Source organism: Pungitius pungitius, chromosome 8 (genome assembly GCF_949316345.1).
Source record: "Pungitius pungitius chromosome 8, fPunPun2.1, whole genome shotgun sequence".
Taxonomy (NCBI): domain Eukaryota; kingdom Metazoa; phylum Chordata; class Actinopteri; order Perciformes; family Gasterosteidae; genus Pungitius; species Pungitius pungitius.
In genome coordinates this window covers 13,698,646-13,726,101 of record NC_084907.1, presented here as the reverse complement: position 1 = coordinate 13,726,101, position 27,456 = coordinate 13,698,646, and the positions used below count along the sequence as shown (strand labels likewise).

Below are 27,456 nucleotides of genomic sequence, written 5' to 3'. Positions count from 1 at the left end.
TGTTTTGTAATCAGAGCTTCAGTGCAATTGAGACAATTTGCATATGCGTTTGACAAACTGGACTTTTAGTTTCATCGAGCTCCCATATGTAACAACTCTTCTCTAATGTTATCAGTATTTTATTAACATGGATCAAATTACTTAGTTTATGTGAACAGAGTCACTACAGATAGTCAATCCGGAGAAGATATTTCCGGACTGAACAGCGGCACTCATCTTTATACAGTATTTAAATATCTTTCAGCTCCTCTTCTGGATTTTCTTATCCTTTTGTATGGCTTTCAGTATGTATAAATAACAACTGAATTATTGATGTATTTTATCACAATACAGATTTATCTCCTTTACTAGTTGCAGAGCATTTGGTTTCGAGAAGAGTAACGCTATTGTAGCCCAATTATTGCCCTGCAGTTTCCATGGAGGAAAGTAATCTAGTACGCTACATCAGCTTATCACGCAAGCCAGCTGGATCAACACAGTAGAAGACACACAGTATCTCAGTTTGACAGACCTACAAACCCTGAGCTTTATTTTTAGTACAATGCCTTATCTGGTTTTTGTTATAGTCCACACACATGGGTGAAACAGGGTTTGAGGCTGTGGACACTGACCTTTAAAAAGGGTGAGAGGTCAATTTTTGAGGGGGCTGAGACATGACTACTCTGCTGCAGAACTTCATTCATTATTTAGATCAGCCTGTCAGCGAGAGAACATTACTTAAGAAGACACGGAGTGGTGTGGGGTCGCGTGGTCACCCGCAATGAAAGAACGCATAGGCAAATGTGCGCTATAACTAGTTGTGAAGCTACAGTTGCAGATCACACCAAGGCTTTCATCGCTCACTCTGCAGCTTAGACTGAGCTGAACAGAAATGACAGGAATGACTGAATAATGCAATGAAATTCTGTTGTCAGTGTTCCTTACATTAACTAACAGCAAATGTATTCTCTGTAGAGCCACAGTCTATGTAACCCATCGCTGAACTTTTTTCTTTACATTTACATACATACACGTTTTTGGATGTTGATCTTATCAAACTCAAGTGCTCCGTGTGCTTTTCCCTACTTGTCATCAATTGTGGACTCCAGAACAAAAAGATGTCTCATGTATTTTTAATCAGGTTCCTTTGTCATGTGCCCTTCATTTAGAATCACTTAACTGTCAAAGACAGTAAAGAAGCACAATGTAGTTTAAAGCTTTAACTTTGCTACAGTACCTGAGCTCAACTGATTTACCTGTACTTGCATCAACCCCTTAACTTGCACTTTAATCATCCTTTGGTCATACGTGATTTAAGTTGAAAGTTCAGTCCTGTTTAAAGGTCGGTGAGTGTGGTTGGAGTAGAGATCGAAGTAATGCAAGTTATATTGAAGCAATTCCTTACAAAAAGTAATTCTCTCTTAGAATTTCTCCAAAAAGCTGTTTATAGATGACTCTGCATGGTTTATTCTGGTGGAAGAAATATACAAAAAGAAAGTACTGTATTAGCACTTCCACTGTTATAATTATAACGGGAATCATTTAACTCAAGGCCTTTTACTGTAGGCCTTGCATTTTAATGGGACCGATTAGATAACACCTAAAGGTCGATACGGTTTAGCACACATAATCAAACCAGCACCATTCTTCATTTTAGATCCATGACGTTCTGCAGAGAAGTGCTTCAGAAGGTGTTTAAATTATGATGTTTTAAACAATACATACCACAAAACCCGATTCTACGATTTAATTTAAAATACTGTTGTTTGAGGTCCCTCCTCTCAACGGATGCAGGAGGAGCTCCATGCGTGAACTGTTGCTCACAGCGGCTGCAACAGTAAGTATAACCTGAACTTGATACAGAACCCAACACCTGAAAGCTGCACGGATGAACAGTTAACAACGGACTTAAATTAACGCCAGATCACCACCAGTCTCTCACTGTGGAGCGTGACATCTGCCATGGTAGACAAGCGAAATTAAACCAAGCGTCAGGTAACAGTTATAGCATATCCTCTGGAATCATTAGGGACCAAACTGGTGACGCATTTACTGTGCAGTAAACACTCATTTCCAATACGTTAATCAAACATAGTGAAAATGTCAGCAGTAGTAGAGGCATACAAGTGAGAGAAATGCCAATTGTTCTCTAGACAGGTGTCAATAGCTTCTGCTCTTCAGCAAATAGAATGAGAACGAAAAGCAAATAGGGGAGCTGTGTTCAAATCCTGTCATCTGCTCATCTCACTTTACAGCTCACATTCAGACCGAGTCGTGTGAATTCAAGAACAGATGAAGTAATATACTTTGCAGCACGAGGAGGTTGAGTTCATCAAGCCCCCACACAGAACTTGTGATTATTGGTTTCTGGCCCTTCAGGGTTTGCAGAGATAATGCCACTCTTGAAGTGTGGTTGGTTTGAGTGGGAGGGGAGAGGGTTCCCTTGCGTCCCCACCTCTGATGATGTCTCAGATTAAACCAGCATAGTGAGATTAGGTCTTTCACTCAATTTGTTGTGACCCATTCACTATTGTGGACCATCTGCATTTGCATCGGGCATGACCAGAATGTGGAGAAAAAGTCACTCAGTTCAGTTAAATGTCGGTATCAATGTCTCCACCTGCTCTGCTCTCTATTATTAATGTGCTACAGAAAAACTATATAGGTGATCCATAATGGTCTGCTTGTTAATGTTATACAGGGTTTTTCTATCATAATGAAGCACTACCTGCCTACAAGGAGCAATGCAGCCAGCTTAGTGTGACATCTAGCACAGCTCCAGCACAGTTTATACTTTAGCTGAATAATGGCACGTGGTTTTACAGAGAACTCAGTGCTCCCCAATATAGCTGGAAGTATTGCCCTATTTTAAATTATTAATTTGTAATGGCGATACAGAAATGTGTGAAATTCTATTTTTGAATATTATAAATCTCACAAACTAACATGTTAGAGCTGGTTTGTTTTATACCAACAAATCAGTGTAAATCATGAAAGGCTATTTTTTGTGTGGGACGATTTCTTGTAAACTGATTAAGCAAATGGTTTGTTACCAAGAACAATCTTAGAAAGGGTAGGTAGATAATTGGCACGTTATTGGATAAACCCACCTGTCCACCAAACTCGTTCTTTGCTCTTTTAATGAAGAATAATTCTGCAGCTCCGATATAACTCATGTCATCGCAGCATCTACCTCAACCGCCACAGTAGCCTCTCTCTGTAGTACCTACACACAGCTACCGCTGCAGCCATTAGACAAGAAGAGAGGGAATAATAGACTTGACGTGAGCATAACTGCCTAACTATTGCAAAAGTGATAAATTCTCTACATGACTATGGATCCCACACTAAACATTATGGGCTGAAATAGATGGATGGAAGAATAATGTTTGTGTACACTGTATTTACTGTACCATGTACTGTATGTGGGACCCACATACAGTACATGGTACAGTGGGTGTCAGTATTTATCTTGCTTGTCTGAGGGAGTGAGAGATCAAGAGAGAAAGAGAGAAAGAGAGAAAGAGAGCAAGGCATGGAATGTGAAACTTTTCTGGGTCAACACATGCAAAGAAATGCTTCATTTGCTTCAATGTGAAACTGAATATGAGGTCATATTCTCTAAATGTTTTCTGTTATAAAGAAAGTCTATGAATTGTGTAGTCAACTTTGAATTTCATCTGTTGGGGCGCAATGTTTACTGGCAAGTTTTTCAATGGGACAACGGATCTGCAGAATGGTGAACTCATTTAAGTAAGGAAAGGAAAGGCAGAATCCAGTGTGAACACATGGTAAAGTGAGAGAGGATCAAAGGCCACGTCCTTGCACTATTTGTTGACTCCTGTGATGTGCTGACTGAGACTAATGCTCATTTGTTAATTACATTCCGGAGCGGTGTTTTGGAGAACTGTAGACGAGCCATACGAGAAGTATCAGATCACCTCAGTGGCAGATAACACAGTAGCAGCTGACAGTAGTACACGTCCTTAGGTAGCTCACCTCAGACACCGAGACAAACACATGCAGTTGTTTCTGACTGAAAGGTCATAAGCATTGACCTGAATATAACGGCTGTTCTTAGCATACCGCACTGCGTTACACTGAGAGCCAGTGTGGCTGGTAGTTTGGTAGTGCAGAGTGGGTGGACTGCGTGAGTTTCCATCACTATCCCACCAGTCTCCAGACGTCCCTGGAGTCCCTGTTCTCCCCAGAGCCTCAGCCTGCTCTTATGCAGGCATGTTGGACTTAAGTGTGCCAAACAGGAGCGGAGTCGAGGATGTGGGTCAAGTTGAAAGTTCTGAAATTATAGCAGGTGATTGAGCACAGAGACCACAAGTGCAACATATTTTACTATCTAGTGGTGTTCATGCTTAGCACTACTACAGTGCAAGTTTGTGTACTCTCTCCACTATATTTGTTCCCATAATTTCCTTATTTTCCTTGCTTTGCCTCCTGTTCACTTTAAATTACTTCATATGATAATGAACACCACTGGTGCTTGATGACACACATCTAAAGCTACAGGTTTCGCAGCATAATTATCGGAAAACCATCACCTGCTGCCTCGTCCTGTCTGTGAAATCTATCTCTCAAACAAACTACTTCAGGCAATTCCATCTCCCACGAGACAGAAGCTCGGAGAGTCGACAGGTCCTGTGTAAACTGAGCAGCGGGATGCGAATTGAAAGGGTTAGTGATCTGTGCAAAACTTGACTCCCATGTTGTTGCATCAACACAGTTTGTGGTTCCGGATAAGGCTCGGGGGACAGAAACACAAAGTCAACTGGGACAGTTTGGAGAGCCTCACTGTGTGCGTGCCAGGGGCTGAATTGAATTGATTGGTTGATGGTTAATTGACCGTTCCCAAATGCAATCTGTGGCTCTCTGATTTTATACTCTGTAGCTCGGCTACTTGACTTGGCAAACGTCAGCTCCGTGATTTGGTTGAAAACGGCTTCTCCAGCTGAAGACTGAGACTAAGCGAATTGTTTCCAGGCAAAAAGTCAGCATCGTTAATCATCAATGATAACACTTGGAAATAATTAATAAAGTCTACTTAATACTGGTAAAACTATATGGTGGATATGTGATTTTTGAGCGGGATTTCTTTTTATATGACCTGTATACCCACAAAACATTGTCGGCGTGGGAAGAGATGCTTCGTTACAAAAGGTTGTTTGCCAAAATAACTTTAAAAAACTAATACAATATAAATGTTTATTTTTATTTAACATTGACAGTTATTTAAATGACAAGTTATTTTTATCTTCTTACATCTTTATGTAATGCACTTATCTCGTGGCCTGCACACGGGCCGACTTTGAGGCTGTTCATTTGATCCTCTTCATAAACCCTCTCCACAATCAAAATAAGTATTAGACAGAAATCCCACAGAGAACTGGGCTCTGTGGATAATGCAAACAACACCCAAATCTTCAGAGAAGTCTAATCTTAGACTGTGAGGGTGGTAGATCACGCAAATGCCAAAAAGTGATTACGGAAATGATTACAGTTGTTGTTGTGTTGTGAAGCATACTGTCAGGGCTGGTGCAGGCAGGCAGAGGCAGGACTCAAACGCAGAGTTGCAAAAAGAAAAAGGTATTCTTTAATAAATCCAAATCCAAATCCAAATCCAAATCCAAATCCAAATCCAAATCCAAACCTAAATCCAAACCTAAATCCAAATCCAAATCCAAATCCAAAAAAGTGGCCAAAACGCAACCAACAGCATGTAATGACACAACACGAAACAAGCGACTGACGTGGCTTAAATACACAGGGGAGGTGCAGGTGATTGGACACAGGTGGAAACAATCATCGACACTGCAGACAATCACAGAGGAAGCAGGACAAGGGAGAAACAGCGAGATCCTCATTGTGGCACTGGCCTGCAATGGCAAGTGAGTGGCAACCCCGCCTGTCCACTGTTACTTTACCCAGTAGCAATTAGAGGCTACTTTATTTGAACTAAAGCAATTTCATATTTAGCGGCACGTGGAGGAATTCCTCTGCTTGTTCCTCTCCATCTTCAACTACCGCCTCGACTCCGGGATCAAAGATAACTGACTGCAGCCAGCGGCGGTTTCGTTTCCGGGTCATCGTTGTTTACTTCCGGTTTTTCGTAAGTAAACGAAGGTGACCCTTGTAATGGGGATTAAAATACCTTATTGCGTTCATCTCACATCGCATCTCACATTGCATAGATTAATGAGGTCTGTTCCTATTTATACTCAAGTGGAGGAGTTTCTTTTAAAAACATTCACTGAATTGGCCTGATTCTGTAATGACAGATCTGGCCCTGGTTTGGCAGCCATCAATGGGCCGGAGCCTGATTCAGTGCTGGTTGCCGATAAACCCGGCTGCCATGTCTCAACCAGTTTAGGCCCGTCGCTACAGTTGTGCTCACAAGTTTACATACCTTGGCAGAATTAATGATTTCTTGGACATTTTTCAGAGAATATGAATGATAACACAAAAACCTTCTTTCACCTATGGTTAGTGGTTGGGTGAAGCCATTTATTATCATTCAACCGTATTATTATTAATCATAATGACCAGAAATTACCCAAATGACCCTGATCATCATAAGGAGTAAATGATAACACAACTGCAGTTAACCCATGTTTGATACTTCTATATTGGATGTATGATGACAAATCCCCCTACTAAAACCATTGGATGATTATTGTGCATGTCAAAGTCTAAGGTGGCAAATGAGTTAAAAGCAGTGGTGCCATCCTCCAGGCTTGTTCTATACAGTCTTTGTTTTTGAGGGTAATATAAATAGTTACAATTTGAGTAGTTGATCTTGTTTAGAAGCAGCAGTGGGAATGATCCTGCTGACACTGAGGAAAACTATATTTCCCTGAGGCATCCATTTTTATGAATAAACATGTTTGTGTTTCTATGTGTGGGTGCGTGTGTGTGTGTGTGTGTGTATTTGGGTTTGCGTTTGTGTGGTTTGGAGCTGCAGTGTATCTGTCAGAAAAATAAATAGTTAACATAAAAATGCTGTTTACGGGATCTTTAAACTCAATGGGGCACCTTTACCTTCTGCTTCTCAACACCTCAATACCTCAAAACATGTAATTTGCAAATATATAAGAAGCTGGAGCTTCTCAAATGATGGTTTTCTTGGAATTTTTTGGAAGAGCTTGAACCTTTATATCACAGACTACAAAGTAATAAGTTATGATGAATGAAATCGATGAGCTGTGCTTGTTGCCTCACCTGAACTGCAACAACTTTCTTCCAATGTTCATCATGATGTTTGCAGGCCTCTTTTTTTCTATGTCCTGTTTTTTGTGAAGGCCTTGTTCTGCTTCAGATCACCATGGTAACTATCAGCAGAGCTGTAAGCCACAGCAGTGTCCCTTTGAGGAGATCCATGTACAACGTGCTGCTGTCTGCCAAGTCATATGTGTGTTAGGGAACTTTCCCCTTGTGTTAGAGCAGAAAAATAAACGAGTGAGAGAGCAAAAAGAAGGTCGCATGAAGTTGTCGAGGAGGGTAAGCCTGTGTTTTCTTTCCTTCAATACAACACAACAATTAATCCCACTGCTTTGTCCAATTATGGAGCCAGCCCTGTTTTTCTTCCCCAGTGTGCATATCCTGGTTCAGTCGCGCAGCTTGCACGCAGCTGCCTACCATTGTGTACATTTGCCAAATTTTGTGGCAGACAGCTGAGAAGGCTTTTTGTTCTCATTGTAATCTCTGTCTACTCTTATTATAGCATTAATAAAGGGCTCTGTGGGCTTCTTTTTTCTTACTGGTCAAGTTGAATGAATGCAACCAATCGACTTTAGTGTTTTATCACTCTATTTCAGATATTGATTATTATGATTAACTTTGTTTTAAACTTTTCATTAGGGTGTTTTAGAAAGTAGGTCACTTGTGAAGTTTCTTTTGCTGCCTGTTGCCTGAGGGGCCCTTGGTGCTTGCACAGCTGCATACATGATAGACTATACTGTGCACTTCAAACAGCTTTCTTCTCTTGGTCTCTTTTTGCATTATGCATCTCTGACCTTGCTTTACTACTGACGACGAGCAGGTCTCCGAGTTCCTTGGCCTTTACAGTACGGAAGAGTCAGATAGAAATTACCTGGAGTTATTTAGCAGACATACATTGTTGTGGGAGATAGTAGGCAAGAGCAGTGTTTTTTCTTTGATTATATAGGAACATTATCTTTCTATTTCTATTTCTTGTATTTCTTAGATGCAACCATATGATCTTCACAACTGCATTTGTATTCGTTCTCATTTTACTTTATATTTTTGATATTGTTTTACTGTGTGTGTGTGTGTGTGTGTGCCTGTGTGTGTGTGCCTGGGTTGGTGATGATGCCGTGCACCCCGCTGTAGTTCTACTGCCCCTCTCTCCTCCCTGAACCTCTGAGCTAGAGATACTGTACCGTGTGGTCAGGCAGGAAGTCTTTTGATCTGCCCTTCCAGTCCCACTGAATCATTTAAGAGGAAACTCACGGGTGTTTCACTCCTACGGAATGAAAAATAGATGACTGTTACACTTCTGCATGAAAGTGTTCCTAGGTTTGATTTGATTGACATTTTTGAGTAAACAATTTGGACAGGCTCTGGAAAGGCTGAGTCTAAAGTTGGCTCGAGGTATTACTGAGTTGACTTTTTGATGCCGTGTCAGTGCTTTAAAAACGAGACTAAAGGCCATTTCTGTATGTCTGCATTCTGTTTTGTCATCACAGATTGAAACAATGCAGACAGTGTTGAATAGGGAACAGTGTGGGTGCAATCAAACCATTTAGCATTTGCAATCATCAGAGAAATGTCTATGCTTTAATAGACAGCTGGTCATTACCTTTTTTTAACATTGCAACCTGGTGAATTTGTCATCATGGCTACACTGTGCACTGGGCATGGCACACTAGGACTGTTAGCATAGATCAATACAACTTGTATCAATAGATACAAGTTAAACTCTCAAGTGACATTTATCATAGGACACAGATAATTATGTATTTTGCTGAAAGATAAATGACAACATCAGCACCATTCTTTGTTTGTTAAATATGAAGCCGCTGGTCAGCTTAGCAAAAAAATATCTTCGTCCATGGAAAACCTCAGCTAAATGGCTGTATGTACATTTGCCACACAGATGTCCAAAATGTCCCCTTTTTTTATCTTCGAGCTTAGTGTAGACAGACTAGCCATCTCTTCCTGTTTCAAAACTAACGATGCTAAGCTAAGCCCCTTCCTGTAATGTCATACTTAATAGCTATACAAGAGTAATGCGGATCTTCTCACTTAATTCTTAGCAACATACGGTACAGTACATTTTAATGTGATTACACCTGAGCATTAGCCTCATCAGTTTTGAATCTCCTCAAGTGTCTTGCACTGAAACTATGGTGTTAAGCCGATATGGCATGATATACAGTAGGAGTCTGGGCAGCGATTAGGCCTCTCCGGTTTCAGGTGGAGTTTACTGTAAGCACCAGGTAACTCTCTACTCAGTGCAGATACTCAATTATGTCACAGGAACCATCGGCTCTTAAAGGTGAACATTGAACAGGTAATATTACTTAGCTGTCAGCAGACACCAGATCAGTTGAAGCATATTATCGGCCACTGTCGGCTGCATGGCACGGGCGCATATCGAGCTTCAGGTTGGAAGGGTTATCTGTATCATATAATGAGGCTTTGCACTCGGTAGCCTTGGATATATGGATGTCGAGTCAACAGCAGAGCTCAACGGCAGAACAACCCCATTGCTCTTAGAATGGTGCAATGTACTTTAATGTTACTGGACTTAATGGGATTGAACTCAAACTTTCTCAAAAATTCTCTTTCATTCATTTGTCCCTCACTTCAACTTTCTCTCTATATGACAGATATTATGGAATTCCTGGTGTGACGTAATCTCTTGATCTCTGTTTGCATCTTGGTCATAATCTGCATTAAAGCTAGTTGTTTTGTATGGCCACTGCTTCTCTTTAGGCAGCCTGTCTTTGTTGATTAAAATTTAGATATTAAATAAGGAGTGTGAAATTCTTAATCCCCCTGAGTTGGTTGATGAGAAGAATCCGTCACGGTAACATGGTTGTTTTCTCTACTGGTATTCGTTGTAAACGTTTTTTTTTTTTTTAAATCAATGATTTTGTGTGATTTTCACAGAGCTGGTGGTGATTCAGCATGATATATTCTTTATTTGTTGCGCTGGCCCGCCAACACTACTCCCCTTTTCAGAGTGAGGAAACGGGAGACAGCTGGAGCTCCAGGCTGCACAAAGAAAGTATCAGGAACAAAGAAAGATTTTGTCATTTTCAACTGGGTGCGATGTGTCTTTGCCGAGTGGAGATGGGAATGTGCTGTGAGTCTTTCCGGTGGGCTTCCTTTTAGGCCCACACAAAAACGCAGACTGTATATCAGCTTTGAAGAACTCAGATACCATTTTCTTTCTACAGCCTGGAGGACACTTTCCCCGTCCTGGTGTTCTGTGTGTGGAAGCCCCTAACTTTCAATGCACCTCTTCTGAAACATTGTTGATGGGATGGATGTAAAGGTGTATATTGAATATCCTACTCATTAGTATAAGCCTTACTACAAAATTGAAAAAGTCCCCAATAAACGAAACCTTCAAGTCAACCAAAGTATATGATGTAGTGTTTAGCAAATGAATATGATCTTCTAAAATCTAATACGGCCCCCTCCTTAGTAGATACTCTATTTGAGCGGATCACGAGGTTAAAATGTTGTCTAATAAAGTTTTGAAATGAATAATAGAAGTGAATAAGATTAATTTTTTTTTTAACATAACATTATTGCTGTACGTCTGCATATGTATGGTATGACATTTCCAAAGTGGAAGGCCTCAAACACATTGTAACGCACCACAAGAGACAGGAGTAGTTCTTCTGAGTTTGTATCTCTATGTGGAAATGCACTTATTGTACGTCGCTTTGGATAAAAGCGTCAGCTAAATGACATGTAATGTAATGTAATGAGTAAACCCAAGCGCAGAGCGCAGATTTATTGAACGAAGACAAACAGGGGTCAGGCGTAGTCGTGTCCAGTAAACAGGCAGATGGTCAAAATCATGGAGGGCGTAGATAGGCAGAGGCACCGTCAGGGGTCAGGCAGGCGGGAACGAGGTCTGGGACAAACGAGGGGTCTTCAACAAGAGGCAAGAATAGGAGATCAGGAAAACGCTCAGAATGTGATGAAACATGCACAAGACTTCGCAAAGAGCTCTGAGGAGTCAGGAGCTTATCTACACAGGCCCTCTTGATGAGAGACGAGCCACAGGTGCGTCGGGAGGCGTGGCCGTGACTCAATGGGCTGATCCCGAATGGCACAAACCAACGCAGCAGGAAAACAGAGGGGTAACTGAGATCCCGGTCTTCAGGCCTCAATATTCTGGGGAAAAGGAGCGTTTGTTCGTGACACACATTTATTACAAAAACTACTTAATACCTTTTCATCACGTGGACGGTGACAGCAGGCAGAGTGTCAGGGAACAATTCGTAGTGAGATATTAACTCTCACGTCATGATGGTGATGTGGATCTTTAAGCCTTTTACTCTGCTAGTAGAGAATTTTCTGTCTGGTATTTCATCACTAAATAATCTTGGATTAGTCTATCAATCAACGCTCAAACTGACTGATATGATCTAAAGAATAACTCAGTGGTGGTAAGGAAGAGATCTACAGCAGCCCATTTAAGCGTAGTAGTGCTAGTTGAGCTCAGCGTCGGCACAGGTTTGTACATCGGCCACAGGGGAGCGATCTCTCATGTCACCCTCTCACTCGACCCTTTTTTAGTACAATGGCATTTTTATTATGGTTCATTTTTTATAATACAAGTATAAAGTCATACAAACTGCAAATATTCAAGTAAATTGCAAGTACATGAAAAGTGTACTAAAACACTTTTGTGTTCTTTTTGTTTGAGTTAAATTTAAACTAAATAACTTTTTTGTATCTTCATCTAAAATTGTATTGAATAATATGTATTTCCTTACTCCAAAAACACTCCTTACAATCAGTATTTGCTGATAACAAAAAAATGTAGATCTGTGCAAACACAATGCTCTGCAGGGCTCATCCTTTTTAAGCCACCTTCACAAAGGACGCACTCCATAGCCACGGTAGCATCCATCTCCTGTCTCCTCCCCAGCACACGGCACAGGTGAGGCACTTGCTCCCTGCTATAGGCACGAAGCTGGAGTAGAAAAGCTTGGCAGGCAAAGTTATATGAGGCAGATGAGGTCACATCTGTGTGAGACACAGGGGTCTCATCAACTTGGGAGATGCTTTATCTGGATTAGAAACAGATGGAAAAGTTGGGGCCGGCGGGCACTTATATAACAATAAACTGCATTGCTCCTCAAACAGATGTACAGTAATACTTTTGAATAGGGACGTCATCATTGCTCCTGCGTGCTCATTGTTCCCCTTATTGGTGTATGGTTGCCATTTTTGTTCACATCAATTTGATCTTTTTTAAGTTCTCACACTTTATGCTTGAAATACCAAATTATAAAACTAAATACAACTTAATTAAACCATAAACCATAATACAATCTATAAGAAATCCAAGATGAATTTTACAGTATTTAGGAAAAAACTACGCATCAGTGAAGGTGATGACAGCTGACCTCTTGATGTCCCTCTGGTCTCTCGCTGCATGTCTGCCATGCCATTATTTCGTACAGTTAGTATTTACAGTAAAGTAAAGACTATTGCTTTTTTTAGAGGTCAAATTCCCTGCAGTCGTTACAAATACATGCAGGTAAATAGTGTTTGCTGTTTATATATCTTATATATAATATAACATATACAGCAGGTGCAATAAGTATTGAACACGTCACTGTGTGCGGGTGAAATTTTGACTTATTTCACCCGCTGTATATTGCACAGCAGACCCAGCGTGGAACCTTCCAGAAGGTAATTGTAACCCTGGAGGAAGTGTCGCAGCTGTAAAGGGCTTCTCCACTTGTTTTACTAGCAGTGTAACCCCATATTCTTTCCATTAAAGTATTTGCTTTGAAACAAAAACACAGGCACAGTATGTCAATGCTGAAACTACAGCAAAACCACAACAGGCTCTGTACAAGGAAGGTCAGCGGACAGAGCCAGAAAAGATTCATTGGCATCCACAGAAAGTGGTAATACAATAAGAGGATTAGAGATACCTCGTTGCACTCAACATTCCCCGAGAAAATAAAGTCAGTGAGTCAGTTAGCGTAACAATACCTCTATTGATTCCATTTGTTGGACCAGGTAGGGAATCAACATTTCACACAGCATGACACAAGGGAAATTTCTTCATACTGGACGGAAAGATTTACGCCGGCAACTACAATGCACCTCTGTCCATGTTGTCTATTCTCGGAAACAAATTCAATTTGTGTGCGTCTCATATTTCTGTTTCCAGTCGTTCTTACACACCTCTGTATGCGACTATGGAGGACAAAAAATGTATAAATAAATGCATAAATGAATACATGTATAAATAAATGCATAAATACAGGTATAAATAAATAAATGCTGATATAAACGAATAAGTACATTAATGATTTAATATAAGTTTACACCTAAACAGAAAATAATTAAATAAATGCATTTCTACATTTCTGTATTTCTACATTTCTGTATTTCTTCATTTATTTATGCCTGTATTTCTGGGTCCGTATGTAAATGATAGGCGGTCCAAACCTCATTCTTGAGCAGGATTGGTCAAATAGAGGAGCGAGACAGAAGCAATCGATCCCTGCACTGGTGTAGGCAGCGTTGTTCAAAACACATTAACGTTGTATTAAACTTTTAGATAGCCATGTAGCGTTCACTGCATTTACTAGAGCATGTCTGATATAAAGGATACAGTTTGTCATCCTCACCACCGTCACTGACGCCGCTGTCATCCTCTTTGTTGTCTTCTCAATAAATGAAGGGACATTTAGAATACATACAAATTGGCAAATAATTTTGATTTATTTTGAGTTGACTATGACCTAATTCCGCCGTCCTCCTCACCTTTCTGTACGTGGGGAACAAAGCACCAGTGCAGCATAGAGATGAGTTTCGTTTCAAGTTTCCCTCAAGGTAAAGATGGAGGAGAACAGATCAAGTACGCCGTTATAAATGTCTCTCCAGACCCTTTCTAATAATTAATTTAGTCTGCTTACAATCTGTGTTTTCTGGCCAAGAAAACTCGGTCGTCTGGGTTCAATCAGCTTTTCAACATTTGGAGGCCACAGCGGAAATGTGGCATCAAGTCTGCACTCCATTTTCTTCAATTGTTTCGCTGTAGTCTCACTGGAGCGCTTGGCCTGGGAGATTTTCCGCAGCTTGTTGTTAGCATTGACTAAGTCTACAATCTTGTGGCACGCACGCTTGTCGCTCACCATTGGGACGTTGGCTTTCTTGTAAAATGGCCGCACCTGCTCCATATAAGATAGTAATATGTAATAATACATACCCAACACAGAAAGATCACCTCAAACCGAAAGATCACCTCAGTTTTCTTGAGCTGTAGTATTCTTTACCTCAGATCTCCATGGCGACCATTGAGCACCGTTAACCACTTTATCCAACAAAAACAGATGAGCGGTGGTACCCCTAAATCATCATGTACTGGAAAAATATTTTGGATGTGTTGTTTCTACATATATTCGAACACTTTTAGCACCCAGCCATATCAAAATTCAAGAATTGTGTTTTTTGATGCACCCTAACGGCCATTGTTCTCTGGTTCCACATCCATGTCTTCATTGAGCTGAGACAAGTCCTCCGTCACTCTATCCAGCCGAAACTGACAAGTGTCTTTCTTAACGTTCTTCTCTAAATTGTTTGCTAACAATCGCAATCGATTTGAAATGGTTTGTAAAGACAATGTAGACAAATGGTAATAACAAGGTCTGCCGAGGAGCCAACTTCAAGACAGAAATAGTAGACCAGGAGCGATCACACTGCTCAATCCTGCTTCAGACAGAGGTTAGGACCCCCTACCTCATTAGCATTTTATTTCTTCATTCATAAATAAATGTAGGCGAACAGAAATGTAGAAATAAATAGATGGTATGTATTTGTTTATGACCTGTTTTAATATCAACTTATAACTTATATATATAAGTTGATGAATATATAAATTATATATATAAAATATATAAATGTATTCATATATTTATTAATTTATCTTCCCATTTATTTACACATTTATTTATTTATTCCTGTATTTATTTCTGTCCTCCATAGAAATCATGACACAACGCAACCTGGCTACAGACCAGGTCATTGTTTAACTCCTAATCCTTTGGTACACTCTTTGGGGATTTCCCCGCTGCATCTCCTTCCTCTGTTCATCCATTCCTGGATCGAGCGTGAAGCAGATCTAACTTTGTGTGGCGGAAACCATGTTGCAACTAGGCTTCCTCCCCGGCTCTGCAAACTGCCCTGGCCCTGTGGGCACCCCTCATGCAATCCTTTTAAAAGACAGAGTAGCTTGCACTCCAGGAGGATGTTTAAATATTCAGTCATTTTCCTCTTGGCGTGTGGCCTGAGGAGACCTGGGGCTAATTACTGAGCTGGGAGGGAAAAAAGAGTGGAAATATTATGCATGTGGGTTTGTTTGCGATGCATGAGTGTGTGCCAGTGTTGTGTTGAAGTAACAGCAGTCATGGGCAGATTATTCTTTTTTTATGCAGACAGGAATTGGGATGTGTTTTTTGCAAAACCTCGGCACTTGTCATTAAGAATAATGAGGTAACACATCGCTCACCAAAACCCTCTTTAACATTACATTTATATCCTATCATCGCTCCTGCAAAATAGCAAAATACAGTATATTAACCCGGGATGCCTTTTACCTTCATTGCTATTATCTGCACTGTGAGAACACTGTCTCTTGGTCCTCATCTCTGCCTGCCAGCAGCTGTAACAATAACTTATTCATACTCAATTTCCTTAGTTATTAAACACATCATTGTTGAACACAATAATCATACAAACACACTCAGATCACAGTGACTAACCAAGGAAACTAACACATTTCTGCAGCTAAGACTGGGTGGCCATATTCCCTCTGCAGCACGTTTTTGTCACCGTGCTGATAGGCCTCAGCAGACACTTCTCTCTCACTCTGTTTGCGCTGTGTTTCTGCGGTGGGATCACATCCCTATTAGCTCCTCTCTTAGAGAACTCCTGGTGTGGGAAGGAAAGAGGTGAGTGAGATAAATCATTTGACGGGCAGTTGAGCTGCATGCTGCGGCTGTTCTGCAGACACGTTACGCTGTCTTTTGTATTCAGTATGATACATAGTCAGAGCATTAACATAAATTATTGTGGATGAGTGTGGTTTCCTTGGGATTTTCCACTTTAGAGAAGCAGCCTCATTGTCTTTAGAAATCCTGCCGCTAAATCAATGATACAAATTCCTTTTCTGACCTCTCCAGAATTTGTCGTGTCATACAGGTGAAACTCCAAAAATTTGAAAATCGCGCAAAAGCTCATTACTTTCAGTAATTCAACTTAAAAGGTGAAACTAATATATTAGTATACATATATATTATATAGCCTTAATCATCAAACAAAGGCTTGAAATATCTCACTTTGCATGTAATGAGTCCATTTAATATATTGGTTTCACCTTTTAAGTTGAATTACTGAAAGTAATGAGCATTTGCACAATATTCAAATTTTTCGAGTTTCACCTGTATATCTTCGACTCTACTGATGGTCATGTTAGTAACAAGCCTGTATTGGGTCCTATTTGAGAGTTTTCATCGATCACTTTGGTCTCATGGGATCTAGACTGCAAGGCAGACCACTTTCGGGTTATGCCCTTGTGTATTGCCACACCCTAATAGAGTTTACATTTTTAGTTTGCCCTTTAATTGAAAATGCTCTCACAGCTGAACTGGCTGCTGAAGTTGGATTGCCTTCAGTTGCCCTGTTTCCTAAACTCTCATACCACAACCACCACAGCAGGGCATCTCTGTTCTTAGCCCCTCTCTCCTCAAAGGTCAGGGTAGATGCGCAAGTAGTCACCTGTCAAGATGAATTAACGGCCTCTGATTGGCGCCAGAAAATAATCTTTCTCTCCACTGGCCTGGTACACAGCCTCCACAGTGACCTTGTGATGGATTTTACTCCAAATGTGGGAGAGGAATAAAAGGACAACCACAACTGTGCAGACTTCTTAACTGCCAGCACTGAGGCGAGACCCTACAGCACTTAGACCGGTTATGCTTCTGAACTCTCCAGTTGTCCGTCAAGCTCACTGACAACGCATGGTTTGCTTTGTAAAACAAAAAATACATTGTGGTATTCTAGTGGCATTGAAGGATCGAAACACATTGTAAAGACACAGACGGTGAAGTGTGGCGAAAGTTTTTAAAACTCATCAGTTCAATCTCAAACTCTCTTGTTTCTGTCCTTCTCCCTCTGTAATGCATGTCAAAATTTAAATAGGAAGAACAAAAGCATCTGCCCCAGAGATTGCATTAGCTCTGACCCCATTTCTTTGAAATGCTGATATCACATTTTTGGGACTACTTTGGAGGAAGAAGCAAGAAAATTAAATGGGTCGTCAACCAATATCCTTAGATTTAGTTGTGTGTGAAATGCAATTTAGAGTCCCGAATGGAATCAAACTGCTTTGACACATTGAAATTTCCTCATCTGAGGTCAGCTGTCATCAGCTTCACTGATGCTTAGTTTTCCTAAATACTGTATAATGCATCTGGAATTTGACTCACAGCCAAGGAAACTCTCAACTGGTTTCAAAGAAAATAGAGCTGCTAGAATGGCCCAGCCAATCACCTGACTTAAATCCCATTGAAACTCTATGGAAAGAACTGAAGATCAAGATTCATAGAAGAGGCCCACGGAACCTTCAAGATTTGAAGACTGTTTGTGTGGAAGAATGAGCCAAAATCACAGAGCAAAGCATGAGACTAGTTTCTCCATCCACGAGGCGTCTTGAAGCTGTCATTACCAACAAAGGCTTTTGTACAAAGTATTGAATAAATATCAGTAAGCGTGTTCAAAACTTTTTCCCTGTGTCATTTCACATTATTACACATAACTTTATTTCTGAACTTCTTTGTTTTGGCTTCTTCTGCTGTGTGAGACAGTATGTATGTTTTACTTCGGTTGTTACCAACATCTGGTGAAAATGTCATGTCAATAGCTCCTTTGGAAATATATTTACTGAAAAAACGTGTTCAATACTTACTTCACCCACTGTATATATATACTGTATATATATGTATTTATTTATTTATACAGCACTGGGGTATACTCATCAAACATTACTATGTATTCATCAGTAATTTTATTCTGTGTTTTGTTTTCCAGATCCTGGCCATTATCTCCATCCTCTTCATCGTGTTGTCTACCATTGCCTTGTCTCTGAACACCCTTCCAGAGCTGCAGGACATAGATGAGTTTGGTCATTCCACAGACAACCCGGAACTGGCCCACGTGGAAGCTGTGTGTATTGCCTGGTTTACCATGGAGTACCTGCTTCGCTTCCTCTCCTCCCCCAGCAAGTGGAAGTTCTTTAAGGGTCCGTTGAACATAATAGACTTGTTGGCTATCTTGCCATACTACGTCACCATCTTTTTGACTGTATCCAACAAAAGTGTGCTGCAATTTCAGAATGTCCGCCGCGTGGTTCAGATCTTCAGGATCATGCGGATCTTGCGTATTTTGAAGCTGGCTCGTCATTCGACAGGTCTCCAGTCTCTGGGTTTCACGCTAAGGAGGAGCTACAATGAGCTGGGCCTGCTTATCCTTTTCTTGGCCATGGGCATCATGATCTTCTCCAGTTTGGTGTTCTTTGCCGAAAAGGATGAAGAGGACACCAAGTTCAAAAGCATCCCAGCTTCTTTTTGGTGGGCTACCATTACTATGACAACGGTAGGCTATGGAGATATATACCCCAAAACTCTACTGGGGAAGATAGTTGGAGGATTGTGCTGCATTGCCGGAGTACTGGTGATAGCCCTGCCTATCCCCATTATTGTAAATAACTTCTCTGAGTTTTACAAAGAGCAAAAGAGGCAGGAGAAAGCCATCAAAAGAAGGGAGGCTCTGGAGAGGGCTAAGATCAATGGCAGCATTATTTCTATGAACATGAAAGATGCATTTGACCGCAATGAAGAACTCATGGATATAATAGTGGAAAATGCTGGTGAAAAAAAGGAACAGATACATGACAATCATGTGTCTCCTAGTAAGCAGAAAGTCACACTCAAACTCAGGTCGCAGATGAGGCCCAGCAGCCCCCCCATGGCCCTCGAATCAAGCTACCAAGAGCAGACCAAGCCCTCTAGCAACCCTCAGTATCTCAGCACACAGACACTGGAGGAGATGTACAATACAATGGCCAACACCCAGCCACATCCCAACCTTGACAGCGAGGAAAAGGGGCCGCCCTCCAAAGCAGTTTGGCAGAGAACAGAAATAGAGATGGGGAGCATCACCGCAGAAGCAATCACAAACAAAGCAGAAACGTTGGCAGACATGAGGAGCATGTCCAGCATTGACAGCTTCATCAGCTGCACAACTGACTTCCCTGAAAGCTTTCGCTTTTCCCAAAGCCCCATCAGCAGCATGCCGGCGAAGGTCAGCACCCGCCCCAGCCTGGAGCCCACTTTGGAGAATGTGCATGAAGAATCCCAGGGCGCCAATACACCCCAGACTGAACGAGGCACGAAGCTCGGCCCGCGTGCAGAGAGTCCTGGGGCTCTGCGCTTCAACAGCCTGCTCAAAAGACAGTCCCTCAAGGTCAACTCTAGAGATGGGGAGGAATTAGGGACAGGGGCCCTCTCTGACAGCTCATCAGTCCAGAGCCCTGAGGTGTCGGTCTACACAACTGCCAGAAGTAGGACACCCAGTAAGAGCCCGGAGAATGTACTCTCCAGCAGCCTCTTCACATTCCACGATACGTCCATCAATAAATTCATTGACGCTGACACAGATGACGATGAGCACATGCATGACGGTTCGGGGATCCGTCCCTCCCAAAGATTCCTGGAAGGAACAAGCTCCAGGTTGGGCCATCACTCCAGTTTCCAGCAAGGGAAGCTGGGGAACCGCACGCTACCGTTAGAAAGGCAGGAGAACCATGTGGGTCAGGAGCTACAACCACTTCAAGATACAATGAAGCAGAGGCCCTGAATGAAACATGCAAGAGAGGAGGGCGCAAAAAGGGAAATGTTCAGAAGCACAGCAAAAGACAGATAAAGACAGTGAACATATTTACAAAAGCATTAATAGAAGTTCACCACAAAATGTGTCTGACGTGGAAATAGCTGCGGACAGTGAGACAGTGTTTTGCTCTTTTTCTAGGACTCTTGAATTAATCAGTTCAGCAAAAGACTAATCCATTTTTTCATTTGGCACGGATTGCCTTTCCGAACATTTTGACTATTTATACATTTACTTCAGTCCAGATTGACATAATAATACCAACATAGTTGTAAGACTAGACCAATTGAACCGTTTTTTTGACATCCCTGGATAAAGCAATAGAAAAGCTGTCCAAGTCAAAGCAAGCCACAGAAAGTATTGAAACACGTCTCTGTAAAGTGGGAAACTCATTCAGCGGTAATTCAGAAAACTTGTTTGGTGAAAGAGCAACTTACCTTTCTTCTTTACTTTATTAGTATAATTATTGCATTACAAAAGCAACAGTGTGTCGGAAAAATGTACATTTTGCTTCCTTTAACTTCTTCCTCAATACTGGCCATAGTTTATGTTGTGTTTTGTTTGTGTTTGTGTTTGTTTTAGGTAGAACGAGTGACACAAACAGCACATACATACATAGACACAAATACACAAACACATTTGTATATATATACATATATAAGTATAAGTATTTATATATATATATGTACAGTATATTTAGTGTTATGTTCTTGGGTCCTGCTGGTCTAGGAGAAAAACTAGAAGTTTAGTGTGACTGTGTGTCATTCCTGTTTAGCTGATAATTTGAGCTTCACATAAAATCGGCATCAATAAAGCTGGAAAGACAGCACTGAAAAATCAACGAGATAGTCTGTGTAGAACCTCCAGTTTTGTAGAAGTGTGATTAGTGTACAACTAATCAAATGCAATAAGACTAAAGGCCCACATTTATTTTAAAATTAAAATAATTTATATTTTTAAGATATAGTTATAAAACAATGAACTTTTAGATAAATATAATCACATAGTTTTGTATTTCAACATGTGTACTTGTTGGATTTGTTGGATGGATTTGTTAGACTACATCCCATCTACATACATTCATTGTTGGATTGCATCGATGCATTCCAAGTATTCTAATCTTTATTGTTGGAATGCATTGATCCAAGTATTGTTCTTTAAATGTTTATTCAACTTCATCTATTTCGTCCACCGCACCTTTCAACTCCTTCACAGTTTTAGCTATTAAGACCATTCAAATATTAGAATCTTCAGCTTCTTCAGGAGAGGGATGCTATGAATTTTCAGCTTTTTAGCTAATTTAATGAATTACATTAAAATCATTAACTTTTTTAACATGGTTTCCAATGGAGTTAATTTTCAAATCATCTCAAAACTTTCTTCAACTTTTTCAGCATTACCAATCTTTCAGCTAGAGACACCATTTCAACGATGACAAAGGTATAGAAAAAACATCTTGTTGATATCTATTCTACTTATTTCATAATCACTAATTATGTTTCCTTAGTTTTTCAGTCATCTTCTGTGTTTTACATGGGTTTCAATGTAGGGAGCTAGAGGGCATCTTTGCAATGTTCCGGAAATCTAGAGTGAGCGAAGCATCAGATTTTGCTAAAAAAAAAAGATGGCACTTTTGCCCTTAGGGCCACAATATCCACTTTTCAGGCTTCATTTTTGGATCAAAATGATGCCGTGCTTGTGCTGGACGGACTCATGTGGGTATGGAATCCCAGAGTTATTTACTTATGTCCTGAAGAGCCCGAGAGTGAGACAAAGTCGGTCCCAAGCCCCATGGGGTCCAATACAAACCTGGCGACATATTTCTAATAAAAACCAGAAGGTACACGTTTTGTTAAACTGCTAGTAGAGCCATTTTAAGACACAGAGAGACATGTAAACTACAGGGAGTGTTCGTCAGAGTCTTGTGTCTCTCAAAATGAAATTATTTTTTGGATACCCCTGATAGTTTTCCTCCAGTGGACATTTGTTTGAGGTGTGGATTCTGTGTAAATCGCTATCTCTCTCGGCCCCTCTGAGCTCGTTAGTGACTGATTTCAGAACCGTTGTTTCTATTCATCCAGCAATGTTTACAATTCATATCAGCTTTCATTTCTGTTTTGTTTCAAATTCATATGAGCTTCTCCCATTTTTGTTTTTTTGCAATTTTTGCTAAATTAATTTGAGCTTATCCTATTTCTATTATTTCAGCATTGTTTAGAATTTCAGCTTTTTTCATTTCTGTTTTTTAGGCAACTTTCTGTAATTTAAGTAAGTAATTTCAGCTTTAAGCATTCCAACGCATTTTCAGCAGGAAATGCATTTTCTAGTTGTAAATGTATATGTCCCTCTGTGCAATGTGACGAACCAAAGAATTGTTCTTTCTTATAACATATATAAATGAAGGTAACTTTACTTTTATCTCTTAGAAATTAAAAAATAGGCATTCTTTTTGAGAATCTAACACATTTCAGGGAACCATACTTGCTCTTTTGGTACAAACATACTGCATTACAGATGAGAGGACAGGCCTTGTAAGAGGAAAGCTGTTGATGGAATGACAAGAGAATATAGGTGGAAAATTATAAAGAAATTAAAAAATGTTACATGCGTCCCGTAAAATAATTCTATTATTTACAGACCATCAACCTTGTAAAGATGTTTGCTTCCAGAGATCTAAAACTTACGCTGGCATGGGTTCACGTGACCTCTCTTGGAAAACATAAATCCCAGTCCAAGCAAACAAACATCATTGCAGACTGAACAATCACTGTTTCCATAGGGATAGTTTAAATGAAATTTACATTTGATGCAAGCAAGTAGGCTAATCTGTAGAGAGGGAGTCCTCAGAGAAAGACATTAGAGATGATAGGAAGAAAAGAGATAATATTGGCAAATATTTATTGTGTTTTCAATCATTCATGCACCTCTATTTCCATCCGTTTGTGCTCTGCCTAAAGAATAGTTACCTAAAGAATACTGCACAAACACCGCAACATAAGCATGCAAAACAAATGTGTCGTTGCTATGATGTGCACAATACCTTCGGCGATCAGGAAGCTTGTTTGACTGAGAGAGCTGTGCAGCATGATTGGAACTGAGACACCCAAATGGATGAAAACACCGTTCTCGCTTATGAAGTATTCTCTGAGACAGGACAATGGCTGGTAAACGAGAAAATGTTACGCTGCCATAATAATAATCACTCGGGTGTGTTTCTGTCATCAGCAACTTCCTTGTCTGTGATTCTTTTGTTGAGACATCCTTTTGAGGATGTGTTCACTTCTGTGATTCTATAAATATCCTCCTGGCCGTGCGAAAGGAGGGCCTGGTCCAGGAGGAAAGGTTCAGTTACAGCAATGTCATGGAGGAACAAACTTTATTACAGAAAGCTCTGGTGACAGGAAATGGAAGCTTACGGGAAACTACAAATAGTCATGCTGGTATGTCAAAATGTCAAAGTTACAAAGGGTAGTATGACTTTCCGGAATCAGGAATCAGGTACTTCCATTGCCGTACAAGGAATTCGACATGGCGGGTGGTGCAATACATTGCACAATAAGACAATGAGAGTGAGGGATGTCAGAGTCAGTCAGTGGGGAACCCGGGCTCTGTTGATGAGCCTGATGGGAAGAAACTGTTTGTTTGGCGTGAGGTCTTGGTCCTGATGGAGCGCAGCCTCCTGCCAGACACAAAGTTTCTTTCCGGGGTCAGTTGGCTACAATCTCTCTTGCTCGCTTCAGGGTCCAAGAAGCGACGGCAGATTGCAGCCGATCACCCTCTCTGCAGAGCGGATGACACGGTGCAGCATACAAGACGGCGATGGAGGATGGACTCAACGACGTCGGTGTAGAAGTGCACCATCAGTGTATTTGTCAGGTTGAATTTCTTCAGCTTTTTCTTGAGTCGTCTTTGTGATGGAGCTAATGTTCAGCTTCCACCTGAGGTCCTGGGTGATGATGGAGCCCAGGAAATGGAAGGAGTCCACAGTAACGGGGGAGTCACATGGGGTGATGGGGGAAGGTGGGACTTCTTCCTCAAATCCACCATCTCCACGGTCCAGGTTGGACTCCACCCCCCCCTCCCCCAGAACGCAGCCTTGGGGGGAACCGGTGCTGAAGGCACTACTGAAGGCAAGAGCAACACAAGAACTCACTGTGGAGATTCTTTAACATTCATCACAAAACAGTCAGAAATGCAGTATGTACAAAATAGTAGACTCATTTACCGAAAAGCAATAGTAAATGTAAATGGTCACAACTATTTCTTCTGTTGGATAAATGTTGACAACGGGAAAATTGTACTTTTCTTTTCTTGATTTTTCTGTTGTAGCCATGCAAATAAAATGTCAGCTACAAGGGTTCAAACCAATAAGCACAATGTACAGTATAATGTCATCAAGTATCAATGTCATTTTCTTAAGAAACAATAAGCCAACTACTGACACATCATATTATTTTCAGAATTTTCCCTTCTTCAATGAGTTAGTTATCTATGTTCAGCTCATTAAATATCTGTGGCTGCCATCACTGTTTGTGGAGAAAATATTGTTTTGTAAAGTTTCATACTTTACTGCTGACTGTGTAGAATTCTATGTTTGTGTTTTCCTTTGTTGAATGCATATAGCTATTAAACTTTGACACAAAACGTAATATCACGGAAGAACCTACAGTATATGGAAAGGTCTATGATCCAAGCAACTTTCTCCTTTTACTGACTTTCGCTTAGCAAAAGAAAATAACAGAATGTCTTTGCCTCCCTTAGTTAACTGAAATAATTTTCCATTGAAAACACTAAATACACATGAGGAACACAATGAATAAGTGCAAGCTCTGAGATTACGCAATGGCTGGAAACTGGGTTGTGGATGGAAGTCTTATACAACAGCACGCTCCAGTGTTATGTTACGGCTGCAGTTAAGAAAAACACTTTTATTGTTCATTTCTCTGTGAGTTATTTTCATGGAACATAAAGAAGAAATGTCCACCATTATCTCCCAGGGGCCAAAAATACATTTTACAATAGAATATTTTGACTGACCAACTCTATAAAATAGCCTTTAAATAATTTTAATTAGAAACAGGGAGACGCAGCAATGACATTTAGTAGCAAGCTGGATCCTATTCGAGAAAGAAATTGTAACTAAAAAATGTTATTATAAGGGGGCATGTATATTATATTATGCTGCATATCATGATCAAGGTTTTGGGGAGGATTACGTCACACTCAATGCCAGTCACAACTTCAGGCTTTTTATTCATGAATAGTCTTAAAGTCTATTTCTCTTTAGCAAAAACGTAAACAAATCAAACAAATCAACTTAAATCTGGCTCACCAGTGCAGTGTTATGAAACAGTGAAATTGAATGTCTAATGTAATCTACAGGAGAAGAACAGTACTTTTATATAATGTGAGAAGCATGCTACACGTTAGGAATGTTTGCACACATTCTAAGCAGGCTATAAGCAGGCTATAACTTTAACATTCTACCTCACATCATGGATCCGAAATAACTTTATCTAAGTATGTAAGAAGTGACCAGTTTGGTTAAGATGTAAAATTATGTTTTTGTAATTGCTGGTGTGAAGAGTTTACATTACATTTAAAGTAATTGTAGCAAACGATATTCCTTTTTTAAAATCATCATCAATAAAACATTTGCAAACATAATAATGAATGAAACCTTTGGAGTGGAAGAGGTTGAGAACATTGAGCGTGTTCCTCCTGCTCGGACATGAACTTTGATACAGGCTGCACGATGTGATTCAGGGAAACTCATCCTGGATCAGGATCAGATTTAGATATTACAAGTGTACACATAGTTCTCAATGCTGTGTTCACACCAGAGTAGCTTACAAACTCTGGTTTGAAAAGTCAATGCACTGATGCAAATAACGAGTGACTGAACAATTCGCCTCACATGCTTGTCTATGTAATAATACATTTTATTTATATTGCACTTTACTTCTTTTTTTTAAATCTCAAAGTGCTACATAGCAATAATCATCACATCCACATCCACAATAATAATGAAATTTGCAAGATACAAGAGCATTAGAATAGGCCCACTAACCAATATTTAATTAAAAGCTTTTTTAAATGTTTTAAGATTACGTTTAAAAACATCTGCAGTCAGTGGGGCCCAGAGGTGATCTGGGAGGGTGTTCCAGTCTAGGAGCAGCAGATGAAAACGCCCTGTCACCCATGCTGCAGAGCATAGTTCTGGGGGCTTGGAGGGTGTGTTCATACATGTCAACCCTCCCGATTTTTTCGGGAGACTCTCGAATTTCAAAGCCCCTCCCGAAAATCTCCCGGACCGACCTTTCTCCTGAATTTCTCCCGATTTCCACCCGGACAACAATATTGCTACACCATCCGTCACTGGGCGCGCCGTTTCAGACCGAACAATAAAAGTTGCACCTTGAAGTCAAGCGCGGCAATTAGAACGGAAAAAGATGAGACTGGTGCTGCAAAGAAAACCGCTAGCACCCAGCAGGGTGAGGACTTCTTGAAGGTAAAGGGGTGCATGCCCGTAAAGGCACTGGTGGGTGAGGAGAATGTCCCGCCGTCTTCACATCAAATAGCCCGCGAGTAAGCTCACGTGACTAAAGCGCGTCTGGCGTGGACACAGCGGTATAACATGCATATTGCTGCTGAACAGTTTCCCTTAATGACTGACCTGAAACCAGCGACAACAGGCAGCTCGGTGTGACGTCAGGACCATCGAAACTATGGAGCCAAATCCAGGTCAAAAGTTTTGTTCATTCAAAAAGAAAAGTGAACCTGAAAGTTTGAAAAAACACTATTCAAAATAAAATATTGAAAAATATTTTCGGGTTGAATATAGACGCAGTTATATTATTTTTTTGATTTAAAGATTTTTATCATTCTTCACTTGTACTTTTTGATATTCACTGCATTACATTTTTCGGTTGCAGATTTTATATTTTCAGGTTCAAAACTTTTTTTGACATTGGGGGCAGAGCGTAGACTGAGAGGGGCATGTCATCAGCTTCGGGGTGTGATTCCACCTCTGGACCCTCTACACCGTACAGCAGGCGATGAAAGCCATTTTAGCCGAACGGCAAATGGTCTGCATCCCACGCCTCATGTAAATCCCCTTCTTTACGTGAGCACACTATCGAGTTAACGCTCTGGTCATTGATGAAATTAAATGTATGTCTTTACCCCCATCTGCAGCTTACTTCCGTGGGAGGCAAACGAGGAAACATACCGCTTCTCGGGAGATGACAAATGCATGACGCCTTTCATTAAAAATGTCGAACTGAAGAC

The 27,456-nt window shown here is 40.6% G+C and overlaps 1 protein-coding gene across 1 annotated transcript in view; it reads left to right on the top strand.

The window, feature by feature from the left end:
• LOC119194077 (potassium voltage-gated channel subfamily B member 1-like) overlaps positions 1-25,463 on the top strand; it is a 29,523-nt gene extending 4,060 nt beyond the window's left edge. Inside the window, exon 3 of the mRNA XM_037448143.2 lies at positions 18,310-25,463. Within this exon, the coding sequence (XP_037304040.2) occupies positions 18,310-20,136 (1,827 nt within the window). The 3' untranslated portion in view covers positions 20,137-25,463. The remainder of the gene's footprint in view (positions 1-18,309) is intronic.
• The last annotated feature ends 1,993 nt before the right edge of the window (positions 25,464-27,456 follow it).